The sequence below is a fragment of the Nestor notabilis genome, unplaced genomic scaffold (genome assembly GCF_000696875.1).
Source record: "Nestor notabilis isolate BGI_N333 unplaced genomic scaffold, ASM69687v1 scaffold6870, whole genome shotgun sequence".
Lineage (NCBI taxonomy): Eukaryota > Metazoa > Chordata > Aves > Psittaciformes > Psittacidae > Nestor > Nestor notabilis.
In genome coordinates, this window is record NW_009909604.1 from 17,821 (window position 1) to 36,925 (window position 19,105).

General features: G+C 35.6%; 1 protein-coding gene across 2 annotated transcripts in view; it reads left to right on the top strand.

Annotated features, from left to right (window-relative positions):
* The first annotated feature begins 1,105 nt into the window (after positions 1 to 1,105).
* LOC104404179 (aromatase) overlaps positions 1,106 to 19,105 on the top strand; it is a 21,874-nt gene continuing 3,874 nt past the window's right edge. The window contains exons 1-8 of one of the 2 annotated variants that reach the window (XM_010012658.1): positions 1,106 to 1,180; positions 9,952 to 10,119; positions 11,080 to 11,230; positions 13,381 to 13,535; positions 14,770 to 14,946; positions 15,738 to 15,852; positions 17,755 to 17,869; positions 18,522 to 18,684. In XM_010012658.1, the coding sequence (XP_010010960.1) occupies positions 9,975 to 10,119; positions 11,080 to 11,230; positions 13,381 to 13,535; positions 14,770 to 14,946; positions 15,738 to 15,852; positions 17,755 to 17,869; positions 18,522 to 18,684 (1,021 nt within the window). In that variant the 5' untranslated portion in view covers positions 1,106 to 1,180; positions 9,952 to 9,974. Of the gene's footprint in view, positions 1,181 to 9,929; positions 10,120 to 11,079; positions 11,231 to 13,380; positions 13,536 to 14,769; positions 14,947 to 15,737; positions 15,853 to 17,754; positions 17,870 to 18,521; positions 18,685 to 19,105 lie in introns of those variants that run through there. The other variant, XM_010012584.1, reaches the window with a different exon arrangement.

Here is a 19,105-nt window from a genome sequence, read left to right on the forward strand (position 1 = left end):
TGAGTGAATTTGGAAAAAGAAGAATGAAAACATTTTATGGGAATCTTTTACGTTTGTGGCTTGACAGTGAAAAACAAGGATGCAGAATGTCTTCCTGCCACAGGACATAACATGGCCTTGCTGAAAACAAACTTGAGTGACTGGATTTTCTAAACTTGAGAGCAATAAGCAAAAAAAGATGTTTCTGACCTACTTCACAAAGCGGTCTCGTTGGACTCATAGGGGTATATTTATAGAAGAGTCAGACAAGTCAGCCAAAGATTTCCCACAGCAGAAATGCAGGAAGTTGGGACTTCTATTGGTGTTTCTAAACAGTAAGTAACATGCAAATACCTTATTCATACTTCTGCGTAATTCTCGTCTTTTAATAACATCATCACCTTTTTCTATAGATCTCTGGTAATTATTTCAATGATTCCTGTAATTGCTTAATGCAGTTCTTGAATATATCTGGATTTCCGTAAATTAAGTTTGTTCAAGTTGACCGGGGCTACAGCAAAAGAAAAAGAGAAGGATCACAAAGCACAGAATCCAGCTCTTAGCTTGCACAGTAATTCTGAAGAGTTAACAAACGGACTGGGAATATAAAGGAAATAGTGCATACAAAAATACATAGGATAGTCAGTAAGACCTTTCCAGTATCAGTGCAAGACTGTCTAAAAAAAGGTTATCAACAACATTGTGCATCTCAATTCTATAAAAAACTTTCAGACTTCTCTTCCTTTCTGTTGGAAATCAAAAATACATATAGATATGCTAGGCAAAGAATTAACATTTCTTCTACTTGCACTTGCAGCTAAATGACAAGTCTCTTCTGATATTCAGAGCCAGTGAACCTAATTATAAACTTTGTTTACTTTCTGGTTTAGTCTCCAGTTAAATTCTAATCAGCATTAGGCGTGTGGACTCTGTCATTGGCTATTCTGCAGCAGATACGTTGAGCTGTGGAGGCAAAATTACAAAATTTTCTTCTCAATAGCAATGCCCCCTGATCTATTACAAAAAACCCACAAACTTCCATCTCTAAGCAACTGATCTCTTAGCAACAAGAAGCACCTGCATAAAAGATGCCACAGAGAGTGATCACCAGAAAACCTATTCAGATCTTTAAAAGGAGCACACCAGTAACAAAGATAGCGCTCTTCACGGGTAAAAATCGAGAAGTGACAAGAGAACACAGGTAAATTTTTTATTCATATTCTACCATTTTTCTTCAAACAGTGTGAGTAGGACATCACTGAAATGTTTGTTATTGTGTTTTGAGTGGGAAGTATGCCTTCTGGAGCTGCTCTGATCTGAGTTACTGTAATTAACTGTGTAAATTGTATCTTGCCACTATCTAAATAAAGGGGACTTTTCCTAGTAAAAAATCTGCAGGTCTGAAATTCTTGGTATTAAAGTAACAATAATGTGTTATATAATTTGTAAGTATTTTACAAAGTTTCTTTTTAAAAAAAATGGCAATATGGTCTTGCAGAATAGTTGTCCTTAGAAAGTGTTCTTATATCAAGAAATAATAAAACTTTTTTGGTTTTATAGGTACAGGCTCCACTGATTTTAAAAACCCTAACCTGTTCAGTGTTTCTGTGGTCTCTGATTTGATTCTAGCTACTCTAAAGTGGATTTTGTTCCATTCACTACATTTCATGCAACGATGTGACCATGACAAAGTTAGGGTAGAATTCATAGCATTGAATGGACACTGCCAACTGTTGATGATGTATAGCAATGCAGAGCTAGTTGGAAAGTGAGTGAATTTGGACAAACCAACATTTCCAAGCATCATTTTTACAGCAGGCAAAAAAAAACAGATTATGAGTGAGGTTAGAAAAAGTTCATCAGGTAGAACAAGTTTGGAACAGACCCAGATAATTTTTTAATTTTATCATAACTTGATCTCTCTCATTTGGTGCTTGCTGGGGAAATCTTACCTTTCTTTAGGCTACTGCATCTTAGTTAATAATATTTTCTGATTAATAAAATAATTTGCAGGAAGAAGGGTTTGAGAATAGTCACACATTCTTGTTTTTTCAAGTACCCAGATAAATTTTCTTCAGGATTAATTCATACACTTTGATAGAATAGTAGGTATTTACAAAAAAAAAGTCAAAAATTTAATTTGCATTTCTTATAGCACAGTCCCTTCTGTGTGAACTAACTTTTGGTGAAGTTGTTAAAAGTGTTTGCTAGCAGTAATAGATACTACAGCAGAGACATAAATATGGCAGAGAGAGCTGCCTTCTATCAGCCAAATTAGAAACAAAATTACCAACCCAACAGTAATAGCAAACTGATAGTAATTACAGAATACAGGCATACAGAAACCCTTCCTCATGCAGGTCTGCTTTGCCACACTCATAACGAAGAGTCTGATAAAAAGCACATGAGAGAGAAAATTCAGTTGATATCCACAAATCACTTGCTGGTTAGTTTCGAGTTAATTAGAGTTGATGATGTTCTAAGGGAACTTTGATGTAGACATGCAGTACATTCTTACCAACACTGCAGAAGTTTGCATATCTCCATAGCTCTTTTTGGTGGCTTACAAGCACTGATAGACCTATTCTGCTTCAGGAGATGTATGTTTCAGATGAAATCTTTCTACTATCTAATGTGGATATTACTTTTCATGGACATTGGTTCCTAAGCAACAATGAGACCTTTTGTGAAAGGTACTAAACTGGCAAGTTATTTTTCCAAATCATACACCAGACTGCAATTAAAACCTCAGAAGAGGACGTAGCCCAAATTCTAATTTCAGATCATTATTGTTCTGAAAGAAAAATCACCATATAATTACAGACTGTTCAGAAAGCAGAAACCCTTATCGTACAGTTATTTGGGAAGCACACAGAGTACCTTGCCTCACACATCCATGTTGTATAAATAGCTACAAGAAAATAGCACGGACACTGATCAGAAAGAAGAGACATGACTACCAGATTTTTAGTTACAGAGCAGGTTTTTCACTCCAAGTCTTGCTCACTACAGGCAATCGTGGTTTTACAAACTGCTGGTTATTTTGAAGGCTTAACACTCCAGTGGAAAGTGATTTTTCAGGATGTGAATATTCATCCTCTGAAGATCAATTTAGACATCTAAAGTAATTAGAAATTTCTAGAATAATACATTTGAATCAAGACTTTCAGAATATCAGAACTTTCACTGGCTAGTCCCAAAGACAACATCCAAACCAACCTGACAGTGTATTATAAATACTCTATTTTGGCAGCTCTCTAAGCTCTAAGATCAACAGCAACACAAAAAGTTTATTTAGCCATTTCAGCAGTAATTCACCATCTTGGACAGTACTTGGTTAAATGTCAGCAACATCGGCTCTTGGGCAATAAAGGTCACTAAAATGATTCAGTAACTCCTTTGGAATGTTTAAAGGCAGGACTTACAGTTCTATAGTACCAGAAAAATCACTTAATTAAACTCCAAGGAGAAAAGCAGCCTGTAGGACATGTATTTGACTATCACCTTGCAGAAATTACAGCTCCTACTTCATTACAGTGGCTTCAAATAGCTCCTCCATGATACCTAAATTTGTGTATAAATGAATGCCTGTTACAACTTCTGATTTAACCCAAAAGATATCTCTGTAGATGACCTGGAATGGCAGGCAGAAAGTGCCTTAAGTTCACAAGATGACGGCTGCACCACCATGTAAAGAGACAGAAAAGAGACACTGCCTTTACTACAGTTATCTAAACAAATAGTAATATTGAAATAGTCTTACATTCATAGAAGATACTTCTAATGTATTTGTTTCTCTGTCAATGGGTTCAACCTGCATTGACCAATTAAGTTTCATACACATGCTGGTACTAGCTGGTGCTCAGAAAATTAACTGAGCAAACAGACTCCAAACAACAGGAATGTCAGTGTTTACAACAGTACTGCAACTGCAGCCTTCTCTGCACCTTGAAAACTTAAAGCACACTTTGAGTAGGAGGGGTGACAAGTTGAGTTCTGGGGCCACTAAAGCAGATAAGAAAAGCCCACCATTGTTTACAGTTGTGTATGAGCCACTGGTGGCCACCATTAACGTATAAAAAACATGCAGTAGCATTTTAGAAGCAATAGTGAAGGCAGCTGACAGAACTTAAAAACTCATAGAAACATACTCCAGGGATAGATCCTCTTCTATAGTGAGATGAGATAACAATGTCATAAGAAGGCTCAACAAAAATTAAGAAAATTGCAATACCAAATAATAGCAGAGTCATCAAGTCTTACGATTATTCTTATCTACAGTACGTATTTTTTCAATACCACAGTCATGGATGTGTTCTGCATTTCTGTCTCACCTGCCCTCTGACACAACTTTAGGCTCCCACCTCCTCCTTTACTTGTGAAAAGCCCTTTTAGATTGCCAGGATGACCACTATTAAATTCCCACTTCTAAGCTTCTGCTGAAAACTTCACCCCTTCCTTCCCCTCTAACCTGAACAACAGATACAGTTTTAAGTGCCTTAAATCAAATTTCATAAGCAAGTGGTACAGGATCATTCTACAAGGCTGTAATAATCATTCAACCTTGCTAGAGTACATTTCCTTAGCACTTAGGTGTGATAGACCTCTACAACTACATAAATTCTAGCCACTGGCTCAAACTCTAGAAATGTCTGAGAAAGGTAACCATATACAGTGTATCCATTCCCTAATGTTCACATCGTACCATAATCGTCTTTCTTTTGAGTTGCAAAGAATTGAACTAAAAGTAGGAAACATACCTAAATAAATCAGAGTGCTTTCAAAAGCAGAGTAATATAAACACCTAACTTTAAAAAGGCTTCTCTGCACATTGTGATTGCAAATGAAAACATCTATGATGAGACAGATGTCTTCAGGACCAAAGGATCAGCTCAGTAAAGCACAGATTCAGAGCAAGTGAAAAATGAATAAGAAAAAGAACATCACAACAAGACTAACACAGTATCAGATGACCAATAAATAGTGATAGAAATCTCTCAGTGACATCCCCATTGCATCATGAAAGAATTACAGCATTAGAAGAGGCCACAGAATATCAGAGAGCAATTTCTAGAGTAATGCTAAGTAAAAAATGCAATCTGACACTTACAGAACAAGTGCACAGCTCAGTTTACAAGGAGCAGTAAGCACTCACAAGTTTAAAACAGCCTTTTGTTGTGTTCTTAACTTTAAACCCCGGACTTTCAAAAGAACAAGACAATCTCTGTGTCAAGGCTTACGTGACATACACTATACACCTGGTGATAATTATCCACTTCAAATTAATTAATTGCTTAAAAGGAATGTAACTATGTAACAATAAGATTTTTTTTTTTATTTTAGTGGTTCTTACAATAGGTTTCATGGAGATGCAACTAATTTTACAGTAGTTCCACATACGACTTCTTATTAAACAGCTGGGAATAGAATGTCTGACTTGGCAATAAAATCCACAATTTAAAGACAAAGTTAAAATAGCTGTAAAATAGCTATATATGTCTTTCAGCATGAGCTCCATTACAGAGGTCTGACATGCAGTTAAGAATCAGAGATGGTTCTCATGCTATGTGAACTGCTATATTCCCAATACAGCAAGACAGTTACATGCCAAAAACTAATTAAAACCAACTATTTTATTTGTAAAAATATACTGTGTTCTTTTTAAGCTATATCAACATTAGCAAACACCGTGGTACAATGGGAGCAGATCTGTAAAGCAAAACAGCTGGTAATGATTCACTCCCTACACTATACACATTTCACGGGAGTTCACTTCAGTGTAGAACTAAACTGGTTTTGTCATTTGAATCCCCATAAAAAGCCAGTGTCCTCAAGAGACAGCTTTGGAATGTATTACTGGGTTTATTTCCATCCCAGAAGACCTCAGTTTGCACGCTCCAAGTTCTCCTGGACTACTGCAACTTCATGCAGCATCCACAGAAACCCCACTATTTATCTAGCTAGGCATTAGCTTTCTAGTTGTTGAATGCACACCAAAAGCTATCTACATACTTACATGTAAAAGGCTGAACCTTTACAATCTGCATGAAACCATCAATCTTTACTGAGGGAAAACAGACAATATGTAGAATCATGTTCTAGGAAGAGAGGAAGGCTACGACATCTTACCTGGAAAAATAAAGGCTTATTGGACCAATAGATATATTTTCATATAAAATTGGTATATTTGAAACTTTATTTTCCCAAACTGTTTAGATAAACCTTTGTCACTTCTTCAGATGCTGCCAGTATTGGTCACTAACGTTTGGGGATTTATAACAAGTAGCAGATTTTTCCCCCTTGTGTCTCCTAACAGAAGAGCTGCTACAGAGAAAAGAACCAAAAACGGTTCTTCAAGAATTTTCAGGCTGTTTTATGAGGGTCTGCACAAAATTATGAGTAGTTTTCAGCTCCAATTCTAAAATATGATACGTAATTTGCTCTTTTATTGACACAGTGGTTAAATACAAAGCTTTAACTGGAATAAAAGGGGTCAGACAGAGTTTTCCTTTAGATATAAGCACTTTTTGCTTTACAGGGGACTGTCACAATTCATCATAGCACTTTTCGGAAGAAAACGTTTAAGAGCCTAGAATTTTCTCACAGAGCTTTATAGTCAAGCCTTACACGCCAGTAATCTAAAAGGCCCTCTGCTGGCAGATGCTTTTCCAGCTGTTAAATTCTGCAATTCTTGTCAGGTCAGGCAGCCTGTGCACATCCATCTATATTTTGTCACAAAAGCACTTCCTTAGCATAAGTCTCTTTTCTCTTTTAAAATTTGATTTTTAAAAAGCTTTTTTGCCCCATCTCTGCCCCCACATACCCTCCATTACATAAGTAACAGAACCAACAAATCCCTCTGAACAAACACATACGTCAACTAGCTGCAAGGAAAGGAAAATTATGTGTAGAAGATTTCAAGACAAAATGAGAAAGAATAATTAAAGCTTCCTTCATGCACAATGGGCCCTCTAGGCTTGTTCCATTTCTAAACTTCTTTAACCTATTCAGCGTCAACTTACTTGGCTGAGTTTTTATTAGGAGCAATTGGACAGTTCTTAAAAAATACGATGTGTAAAGCAGGATGAGCAGTTCAGTTGAAATACTTTTAAAGTGAATTTTTCATGGTCCAGTTGGCTTTTGCAATTAAACCAAAAAAGCATTAGAAATGCAAACCCTGAAAGTGCTTGGATCATACTCATTGAAACGAGGCAAAGAACTTGCCATACAGGAAATGTCAATTGCTTAAGAGCTTGAGGAGCCACTTTGACTAAAAATGAGATTGCTTTAGATCAGTTCAAGAGTATATGAAGGACTCAAATTTAATACAGTGCCTTTATATCTTTTATCTACATGAGTGCATGATCCAGCATAGAAAAATCATAAATTTAACAGCAAGGTATACACTGATGCATTGGATATCATGTCACAGAAACAAATATTTCATTCCTTTACTAAAAAAGTCTCTATCAAAGCAAAGATAAGCTTTAGCCATGAATAACGAAGAACTGAGCAAGATCAAAACTCAGGGTCAGTTTTCAGTAAATAAAAGGGGGAGACTCATGCTTGCAAAGTACACCATGCAAGCATACCAGCACCTTGAACTCTAGCAGGGCTTAACCTACAAATATAGTATTCATGGATACATGTTTATACACATAGGTGTGTTTATTTCATACCACCCAAATGCATAACCACCTACATACTTCTCTTCATAGGGAATACGAGGCAGAGAAACTACTGTACAGACATACCAGAGTGTCTTGAAGACGAAACAAACAACAAAAGCCAACAAACATTAAAGCCTATCTGTTGCAATGGAGTACAAAGGTGAAGTTCATCCAGATCCAGAGAGAAAGCAACGAAAAAGAGAAAATAAGTGCCCTAAGTGTAGTTATTTCCTTCAATAATGCTGTAAGCTCACATAGTGAAAGGCACTGGAACTGATAAAAGTATTCAAATCTACGTACAGGCACATGTTTGTTGTGGTAATAAATAGCACTCAAGGAAATTTAAAGCTAGCATTTTTCCTTGTTGAACAAGAATCGTCAGTGCACAACAGCATATTAGTGAAACTAATAAATCACATTACAAGACTGAAAATGCTTGTGATTACAAAAACATTTTTCACAACATGCAGGACAATACAACAGTTGAATGTGTACAAGATATGAGAGTCTCCATGTACGTATCACGAGAGGTGTACTGCTAGCTATCATCAGAATAACATGCATGTTTCTAAAAGGTCATCTGGCATATCGTGTCATGGTCATTTTGGATCACAACAATACCAGAAGCCTTGCATAGCAATCATCCAAAATATTGGAGCATTGCATGCACTTGGAAGGTTTTGAGCCACTGCTTGCTCCCTTCCCCAGGGTTTTGCCTGTACACTATTCATTTTCTTCTTCGACCACAATTACCAATCTTCTTACTATTTAGGAAGCATCCATCATATACTTGGCTTAGTTTAATATACTTATAACACTGACAGCTACAAAGTAAGCTCTGCTTTATTCTGCAACCTGACACCAAAGCACAAGATAAACAAGTAAGCACTTACTGAAAGTAAGCTGTAACTAAAAGCTTCCTGTTAAGTAGACACATCCTTCAATTTTGAAACATTGGTGCAAGAAGGGGCAAAGCAAATCTATTCTCAATTATTGTCAGAGCAAAACTAAGAAGATGCTTTATTGATAAATGACTGTGCAGATGCAAGAAGAATCTGTCTGTGGTTGTGGAGAGGGACTCTTCATCAGGGACTGGAGCAATAGGACGAGAGGTAACAGGTTTAAACTTAAACAGGGGAAGTTCAGGTTAGATATAAGGAAGAAGTTCTTTACTGCAAGGGTGGTGAGGCACTGGAATGGGTTGCCCAAGGAGGTGGTGAATGCTCCATCCCTGGCAGTGTTCAAGACCAAGTTGGACAGAGCCTTGAGTGACATGGTCTAGGGTGAGGCTTCCTTGCCCATGGCAGGGGGGTTGGAACTAGATGATCTTAAGGTCCTTTCCAACCCAAAGCATTCTATGATTCTAGAGAGTTATCACTGACAGACTAACATCTTCCTTCTTAGGCACAGTCATCTTTCATACTTTATGATTTAAGTCAAAACCACTCAAAACAACTTTGAAGGAATCCTTCTACTCCTGCATTAACAAGCCTGTCCATTTGCTTGGTTTTGTTTTCCTGTGCCAAGTGCAGGTTACTGCCTGAGCAAAAACATGGTACCAGACATTCCATGATTCTGGTTTTTGTTGGGTTTTTTCAGTTTGGGGTTTGATTTTTTTTCATGGTGTACACGATATTTTTCAAATTATTAGCAGAAGAACAATAAAGAAATACAACACGTTATATTACCGACGTTGACAATAAGATACCCCCCCCCCCAACCAAATAAATAAAATGCCTGCCATCATAATACATTGTTTCAAACAAAAACCTGGGGTACACTTTATCTGCATCATGAAAAACTACTGTAGTTATTCCAAAAATTCAAGGACTCTGACACTACAGGCATGTAGGAAGAAAAAAGCTAACAGAGACAAAAGCTTGCAAATTAATTCATTCAAGGCTTTCATGCATGCCAAAAGCTTAATTTCTTGTGTTTTGGTTCAAAATTTCAAGGAATAAACCTCAGTATTGGCCAGTCAAGTCAGTATCAGAGATAAGAGGTCTCTCAACCAAAGTATCCAAAACTATGCTTCAACATCAAGGTCAGGAAAGCTTTGTTATTTCTAAGCAAAAAGAGTGTCTCTGCTGCATGTCTGTTTTGACTTGTGACGTAGCTTGTCCTGGCAAGCAGTCCAGGTGGCAGTCATCACTCTCAGTATAAAATGAAGCTACCTCAACAGCTAATTTGCTCATTTACAAGATCTACAAAGGGGTTGAGAGGTACCAACTGAAGCTGAATATATCTTTGAAAATACAGAGCCTTGAAAAATTATCTCTTTCCCCTTTCTATCTCCCTAAAGAAAAGCAGGATCTCTTGGAAAACATGGTACTGGAAACTCTGAATCCAATGCACTACAACATCACCAGCCTAGTACCAGATATGATGCCAGTGGCCACAGTGCCTGTACTCATTCTCATGTGCTTTCTGTTTCTAATATGGAATCATGAAGAAACTTCATCAATACCAGGTAAATTACCTTTTTTTGTTTCTCAAATTTAAGTGGGAAAGTAATGCTGAATAATGACTATATGCCAACAAAATTTACTAAGTCAGTTTCAATAATACAGCTTTTTCAAATAATTGACAAAAGAAATTGGGTTCACTCTAACCTCAGAACTTCTGTAATAAACCTGGCTTGGCCTTATAAGTATATGACATTCAGTTTCCTGATTTATTATGTGTATGCTAGAAAGATATAATACCATCTTACAGGCTCTAGATATTCATATATTCATGTGCATTATAAACTAATTTTTACACGCTTTATGTTTAAAGCTTTCTAATTTGTCTTTACTAGACACAAGCTAGTATCTAGGAAATGATTCAGATTTTAGTAGATTATATATTTTTCTCTCCATATTTGGCATCAAAGACCCTAAAGAACAGAAAAACATCAAGTGTTTTTCTTTTCAGAGCACCCCTTCTGTAAAGTGGGGGGTTTATGGTAGACCTTATTGATTCAGCTTATATTTCATTAGATACAATGCAATGACATACTGCATGAATGAGAGCAGTGTACACATCTCACAAAGGTGTTTGGCAAGAATAATTCTAAACCAATGCAGAGGCAACTAAATGAAATTCTGAGAAAAGATCTTCACCAAACATCCTTCAATATGCTAAAACTCTTCAAAAGTTAAGGGTTTGTTAAAATCAAAAATTAATAAGCCATATACATTTTTGCTAGATCATATCTTTCTAATATGCAACCATAAAACAGAAACATAAGCAATCTCAAAGCAGCAGTTTGAAATTGTATGAAGAAGTAATGAATGTCATTAGCTGTATGTACAATGCAGGGGCAAGTTTCTCCAGTGCAGATTTTGACTGTCATGTCAAAAAGCTCCATTCAAAAGGGTGATGCTCAGAGGTTTATTCTTGTCAGTGAGCACTGCTGAGACCAAACTTTTCTTACCTGCTTTCTTAGGGCCAGGATACTGTATGGGAATTGGTCCCCTCATTTCACATGGGAGATTTCTTTGGATGGGAGTAGGTAATGCCTGCAACTACTACAATAAGACATACGGAGAATTTGTGAGAGTTTGGATCAGCGGTGAAGAAACATTTATAATTAGCAAGTAAATTCTTATTTTCTATCCTTATAATATGAAGCTCTTTCATATTTTTACAGCCTCTTTGCTATTTTTTTTTCTAAAGTAGAATTGAAGTTATTGTTTTCAAAAATTATCCTAACATCAACCTTTTAATTGCTGCTGTTCACAGACTTTTTTCTAACCTATTGTTTCTTTAAGGATTCTGCTATTGAAGTCTATGGGAATTCTCTCATTTTCTTTGTGGAAAGGAAGATTACTCACTGTGGCTCAATCAAAAGAAATGTTTACCTTCTATTATTCCATTTAACATTAGGGTTAGGTATTGTACAGAAACCTAGACTGACTGCAATGCAGGATTAAGTCAAATTTTAGTTTCCTGGGTTCTTAAGTTTCTCCTTAAAATGGGAGGAATGCTTGAAGATTATGGCTCCAATTCAGCAAGTTAATTAAGCAAATGCAGCATTATAAGATTATAAGTAATTCTACCCCAATTAATGGAATTACTCATAAACTTCAATTATATACAGTATTAAACATAACTGCAGTCTGTCATTTTATTAGCTGTAGTGAATGGTTGCTTTATTCTTACACTGGATTTTCCGGGTGCTTATGAGCTATGCCATGAAAAAGAAAAACGCACCCAAAAAATTAACAATGTTTACCATGTGTCATTGATGAATCACAAACTTTTTATTAGTGATGTCAATAAATCTGTACTTAGCTTTCATTATGTAAAAGCTTTTGAAAGACACCATAGTAGAGAGGACTATCACAGGATTTGCCATGTCAAGCAAGTCAGCTTCATCTCTGGTTTTACCTCATTAAAAAGAGGTAAACATGACAGGAAAACTATTTACATTCTTAACCTACACAAATATTGCAAATATCAACTAATGCACTGCAAAACTAAACATAACCTGAATTTTGTACAAGTATACTGTTTTCCCCAATGTCATCTGAATTTTGACCATGAAATCTAATCATAATGAGATAATAATGCACAGAGAGAAGGACTCGCAGTCTTAGTTACAGCAGATGTTGTCTTTTGGAAGACTTAATTAAATAGTTTCACAAGGAAGATATGCTTATACAAGGTCATATGTCAAAATTCTTCCTTAAAACATTATGCATCTCCTGTGTAGATGTGTGGAATAGAAGGAAGCAAAATGAGCATCCTGCATTTTTCCATTCCTCATAATTCAACATCATCTTCTTATGTTCATGAAAATATAGATGATGTCTCTGAATGTGCAAAAAGCCTTTAAGGTTAGCTTTACCTTTAGTCATGCAAAACTATGGTGAAAAAAACAGCACTACAAGTCAACAGCAAAAGTCCTATGTACTCTGCTTGACTGAAAAAAAATAAATTAAACCTGTGTAAGAAGTCTGGGATTTGATCCATAGATATGCTACATTGTAAAGAAAGTAGCATATTTTTTCATTTCAGTCTCTGTTCTGATTTTCTTTCTTTTTCTTGGATTTCATTTGATCAAATTTTCACCACGTCCATGTTTCTAAAATGCTATCTCCCTCTAAAAGAAATTATGTCTTAAAGCTATAATGCTGGTCACAACCTGTTTGCCAGCATGTGTAAATAAACCTTGTCAACTGTAAAAAGAAATACACGTATCACTGATTTCCCTAACATGTCTAGGAATATTTATCCCACACCTATCATCGTATTGTAATGCTGCATGGGTACACATGTATTTGTGCTTTCTGTATGTGTCTGGGAATGACAAAATAGCTACAAAAGTATAGCTGTAATTTAACATACATCATAATGAAATTATCAACTGTCAAATACTTACATGTTATCTTCTGAAACATGTGACATTGGTCATTGCTTGAAAATATCATATATCTACACATTTCTATGTATACACACTCTTCAGATTAAAATATTTTTGAAACCATTTGCATTTTAACTTAAAAATAGTTTTAAATCTGAACAGAATACATTATTGCTTTAATATACAATCCAAAGGCATTTCTCATCAAGATTCTTCATTATGTAAAAAGAATAACATTTAAGGTCAAGCATCATCCATCCTACTAAATTAAGAATGTAAGTCTAATTCAGAGCTATAGAATGACAGTAAAAAATATCTGTGTACAATCTATGAAACAGTATTTTTGGTTTGGGCTTTTTTCTCCCTCTGTTTCTTTCCCAGATCCTCAAGTGTGTTCCATGTAATGAAACATTGGCATTATGTTTCTCGATTTGGGAGCAAACTTGGATTACAATGCATTGGCATGTATGAAAATGGGATCATATTCAATAACAACCCAGCACACTGGAAAGAAATTCGACCCTTTTTCACCAAAGGTAAATCAGTGCACATTAATCTACCACATCACCCTCTCTTCAGAAATGCTGTTTGTCCTTTGCAAACTTAAATTGCAGAAATCAGTTCTCTTTACATATCCCATAGAATTATCTTATTTCATGTTCTTTAACACTTATCCTGCTTGGTGTGCTATTTGAAACGCAAATTTTTAATCTCGCCCAATTAAATGGTACCTTCAAGCTGTGTTTTTTAAATGGTTTTACATTTCACATCCAGCACTTACATTAGCTCATCTGGCACTTCCATAAATGTAGTTGGGTGTTCCTATCCCAGATCTAGCTTCAGTTCTAACTGGGAAAAAATAATAAAATAATTAAAAAAAAGCTTTCATTTCAAAATTAATTCAGAAGGTTTCACAGCAGATCTATTTATTAATCCTTTAATATACTAGGAATCAATGTAGTAATAGAGAAGATTGAATTAATTAACATCAGTAAGTTGAAATCAAATAGGAAATTGCATAAACTCCTCCTTTCCACAAACTGAAAATATTCATCATTTGCTAGTAGTTAGAACTAGCTATTTCCAACCATCTTAGAGCCTTCCTAACAAAACTGTCACCCTTGTGCTGCAAGCTCCACAGTTTAGAAAAGATTCTCACCAGCTGAGACTGCAGTTGTTTATGACAGTGATTCCAAAATCCGGGGGGGGGGGGGGGGGGATTATCCATTGGTTTAAATTTTCTCATTTTCTCTATTGTTGATACATCTGTGGTCCTCTATGACACTTGGGCCTTTCTACATGATTTTGCTATTGAAAAATATCAGCAACTTTGTACTGGTTGAAGTTGACTTGAATTTTTCCATTTATTTATTTTTCTATGTATTCCTAGAACTACCAGTCCTTTCTATTTACAAAACAGACCTCCTCTCTTCTCAATTACAAACGTTCAATCCTTCTCAACATATATTAGATAATGTCCTTGAGGCAAATATTTTCCCTTAATGTGGTATGAATCTAGCATAAAATTTGGGAGATAAAATGGCTGGATGCAAGGCGTGTTTGGGCTTCAAGTTCATTGCCATTTTAACTCAAAATATTTACATTTTTCTTTCAAAAGATGATAAATCAGCAAGTTTCAAAATTATTTTATACCGGTCACTCATATGATAATGTTTTACATTTTATTGACACCATTATCACCAATTGATTCATTATAAAGTAGGCTCAAAAGTTAACCAATCATTTGGTTATTTTGCACATGTATTTCAGCTTTGTCTGGTCCTGGTCTTGTGCGTATGATAGCAATTTGTGTTGAATCAACCATTAATCACCTGGACAAACTAGAGGAAGTAACCACTGAAGTAGGAAACATCAATGTGTTGAATCTTATGAGACGGATCATGCTTGACACATCTAACAAGCTTTTTCTCGGGATTCCTTTGGATGGTACCAACAGCTTTATTTTTATGCTTTGTGTGGATCTAAAGTGCATGTCCAAGGAAAACTCATTGACATCACTCACCAGCTTTGTTCCAGAAAACAGCAAGAACAGACTTTCATATCATCGTATTATAAATTGAAATCATAGAATAGTTAGGGTTGGAAAGGACCTTAAGATCATCTAGTTCCAACCCCACTGCCATGGGCAGGGACCCAAAATAAATGAGTCATTTTAGTTATGAAAAGAATTTTATATGACTAGAAAAATACATTAGCTTGTCACACTCACCTTTATAAATAGTACCATTTAGAGGGGGGTTTTTTATGCACTAAGTTGGTATGATACCAATATCATATGTGTGTAATTGGAAGTTTTCCTTCAGACTAAATTATTTCCTTGAAAAGTTTGTCTGACAATTTATGTCTTCCATGATTTCTTCATCCTCAAAACCATGTGAAAGAAATAGCATTGTTGCGATGTTTAAATTAACCCATTTCAATATGCTGCAAGAGTTCTGCTTCTGCTCCCCTCTGGGAGAGCATTTGGCTTTGGTTCACACACCACTCTCTCCTTTTAGCTAGCTACCAAGAGTTTTTACAAAGATCTATACCTTTTCTGCAGCGCGCTACAAATGTTTCCTAATACTACCTACCACAACTAAAACCAACAATTTATCAAATTCCCATGAACTTGGAGTAGGGAACTAGGCCTTATGAATATTTTATTTTGAAGCATTGTGTTATTTGACTATTGAGGCTTACATTTTATACTGCTTTTTGTTAAAATTTCTTTTCAGAAAATGCCATTGTTCTTAAGATTCAAAATTACTTCGATGCTTGGCAAGCACTTTTGTTAAAGCCCGACATCTTTTTTAAGATTTCTTGGTTGTGCAAGAAGTATGAAGAGGCAGTGTAAGTATCAACAGTTTTACAAATCATTTGTGTAAGATTCTTTCTTTCTACAAAAGTTTTCCTTGATGTTTTCCTCTGACTTTCAGACAATAAATTGTTAAACTTGCAAAGGTGGCTGGCTGAAGTCCCCTGTCTGCAGACCCAGGGTAGGGTCTGAACAAGATTTGCCATGATGCTATACGTGACTGATCTCGGGGTACAAGTTCAGGCCCTTGTCTATTTAGCCATATTTTACTTACAAAAATATTAGTTAATATCAGCTCAAATATGAAATTAAATTGAAACCACTGGTTAAGTTCAAACAGACATTGAAAAGCCATTATATGGTGTGAAGTTACATTTGCCATTGAGTCAAAGATGCTCAAATAGTAAGCTACAGCTCATCAAAACAAGAAAACCCATCTACGTTCATGACACTGTCCCAGAAGAGCTCATTCCTGAGCATAATTCTATTTATTGGTTCCCTCAACATGCATTTTTGAGTCAACAACTCATTTTTTAGTTAAAATTTGGTACTCAACATGATAACCCATTACAAGGGTTTGGTTTTTTTTTAAACCCCCTTATTTGTTCCTAAATAAGGAACAAATACATTTTGCCATCTTCCTCTTTGCAAAAATACAAAATGTGTTTTCTATTTTTACGATCCCATTTTCTGTCTTCTGCCAAAAGAGGACTGGCTATAAAAAAAGCTGGCAATCTATTTGTTCATTTTGGATTTGGATTCCATCTAGTGAGAGAAACTACTACGTATGAAGCATATGTAATAAATTGTTTTGATAGTGCTATGTAACATAAAGTCTTTAAGGGAAAGATGAAGGTTAATCTAAAATAATTGACAACTCTTACAACCTAGACACAAGATTTCACTTCTCTAACATTTGCTTGCTAGTTTTATTATGGCACTGATTAGTGCTATACCCTGTGATTCTAATAATAGCTAACTGTGGCGGCCCAGTTATTACTAGAAAGCCCCTGCAGGCAAATATTGGTGTTTCAAAATCAATCCCATTAAAATGGGCTTATTCATAAACTTCTACTGCATAAAAATTAGAAAGATCACTGGATTTAATACAACACAAAGAATCACCTCAGGGTATGACGACTTCTGACATTCTTCTGATAAAGCTTGCAAAAAGGACTACTTGCTATTTCTAATACATAAAAGATATTAGGAATAATGAGAACTTTACCAGGTTTGAAGTTTTAAATGCATTTACCCCTTCAAAGCCAGTCAATTTTTCTATCCAAGCAATAACAAGCACAAATAGAAAGCCTGAGGATTTAATTCAAAAACTCGTCAAAATACTTTTTAAACACACTTTGCTTTCAAATCAATTGCTTATTGAAAATCCCTAATAAAATCATAAGAAAAACCACTGTTGGACATTGCTTTTTTTACCTCTGAAATACAAACTGTTGACACAGTATTATTTAAATGTGAAAAATTTGGATCAACCCTACTTTTAAGACAGTCCAATATTTCTAACATTTCCCTATATTTTTCTAACAATTATGCTTCATGTTCTCTCAGTTCATTTAATTAGCTGATAAAATACAGTATAAAATAGAAGCAAATAAACAAATCCTTTGGAAATGTCAATAAATCTTCGAAATCTCCATTAATAGAATATACAGACATATTTTCATCTTTTCCAGCCTATCTTGTAAAAAGATTTTAGTCCAGACTAATAAGCAATTATTTAGTAAGAAATAAGAAAATACACCTTCTCTTAGTATTATTACTTTTGCAGAGAACCACATAGCCACTCTTCAGAATAACTAATTTCTGCCATCCTTAGAGATTTTCACTGGTATAATCTCTATGTTTCTAGTCATACCTTATTGTATACTAGAAGTCTGCAGATATTTATCAATATGTTGGATTTCATCTGTTTTCAGCAAGGATCTGAAAGGAGCAATGGAAATCTTAATAGAACAGAAACGACAAATGCTTTCCACTGTTGAAAAGCTGGATGAACACATGGATTTTGCATCCCAGTTGATTTTTGCACAGGTATTGGCAATGTACTCAAAATATGGCTAACTTTGATTTTTCTGACATTCCTGCCAATAACAGCACAGGCTTTGCAGCTTAAACTTCATGCACCAGTCTCAAAGTTATGTCTTCTAAAAGGGATACAAATTAGATGGTTCTGTAAAGTCCCTAACAGTGATTCAAACATTGAATATTTACATTTTTGGAACAGGTGCTTGTCTGATTTTTCTTTTCATGGCTTAAACAAGATCCTTAAAACTCTTGCATCTATCTCCGCCCTTTCCCTAACCCTTGCATTTTACCTTGATTTACTGCTTTTTGTTGCAAAGGCTTCAAATGCTATGTAAATCCTATCTTGTATGATTAAGCTCACCAACTCTGTGATGAAAGGCAATAAATCAATAAGATTCTGAGCTAAAAGCAAACTCTTGTTTTTCAGTAAGATAATACACACCCATCAAAACATGAGGTTTCTGTTTTCCTCCAAAAGGGGGGGGGGGGGGGGGAGGAAAGAAAAAGAAAAAGAAATGCACATGAGATAAAATTACTGGATTTTTACTTTTGTTTGAAACAGATACTCTAGATCCTTCCCATGCTACCGCTGTAGGACCTTTGTTGGCATCAGAGGTCAGCAATCCACATTTTCTCCAAAATTTTGAATCTATTTCAGAACAGAGGGGATCTGACTGCTGAGAATGTGAACCAGTGTGTGCTGGAGATGATGATTGCAGCTCCTGATACTCTGTCTGTGACTCTCTTCTTTATGCTAATACTGATTGCAGAGCACCCCACAGTGGAAGAGGAGATGATGAGAGAAATTGAAACTGTTATGGGTAAGCAGGATATGCAAAATCGGTGATGTGGGAATATAATTTTGCTTCAGCAGTGATCGGATTTTGAGTATTCAAAGGCTCAAAATTCTGCTTTCTTTGATCAGAAGCATTTGCTATAAAATACATGAACTACTATTTAATGCAATAGATTTCATTCAAGGTCAAATGAAGGGAAATGAGCAATTCACAAGATAATTTAAAATAGGAATCATCAGAACTGACAATCTATTAGAAAGAATGCACTACATTCACTGCTCAGCAACAGCACAGGACATCAGGGCTCGCCTAATATATTTCATTGAAATTTTCCATTTACCTTGAAATAGCAAAAGGGGACACTAATTTCAAATACTTCTAATCATCAATATTTCTCTGTGTATATGCAGAACCTATCTATGTTTCACTATGTCTGCAGAAGGGA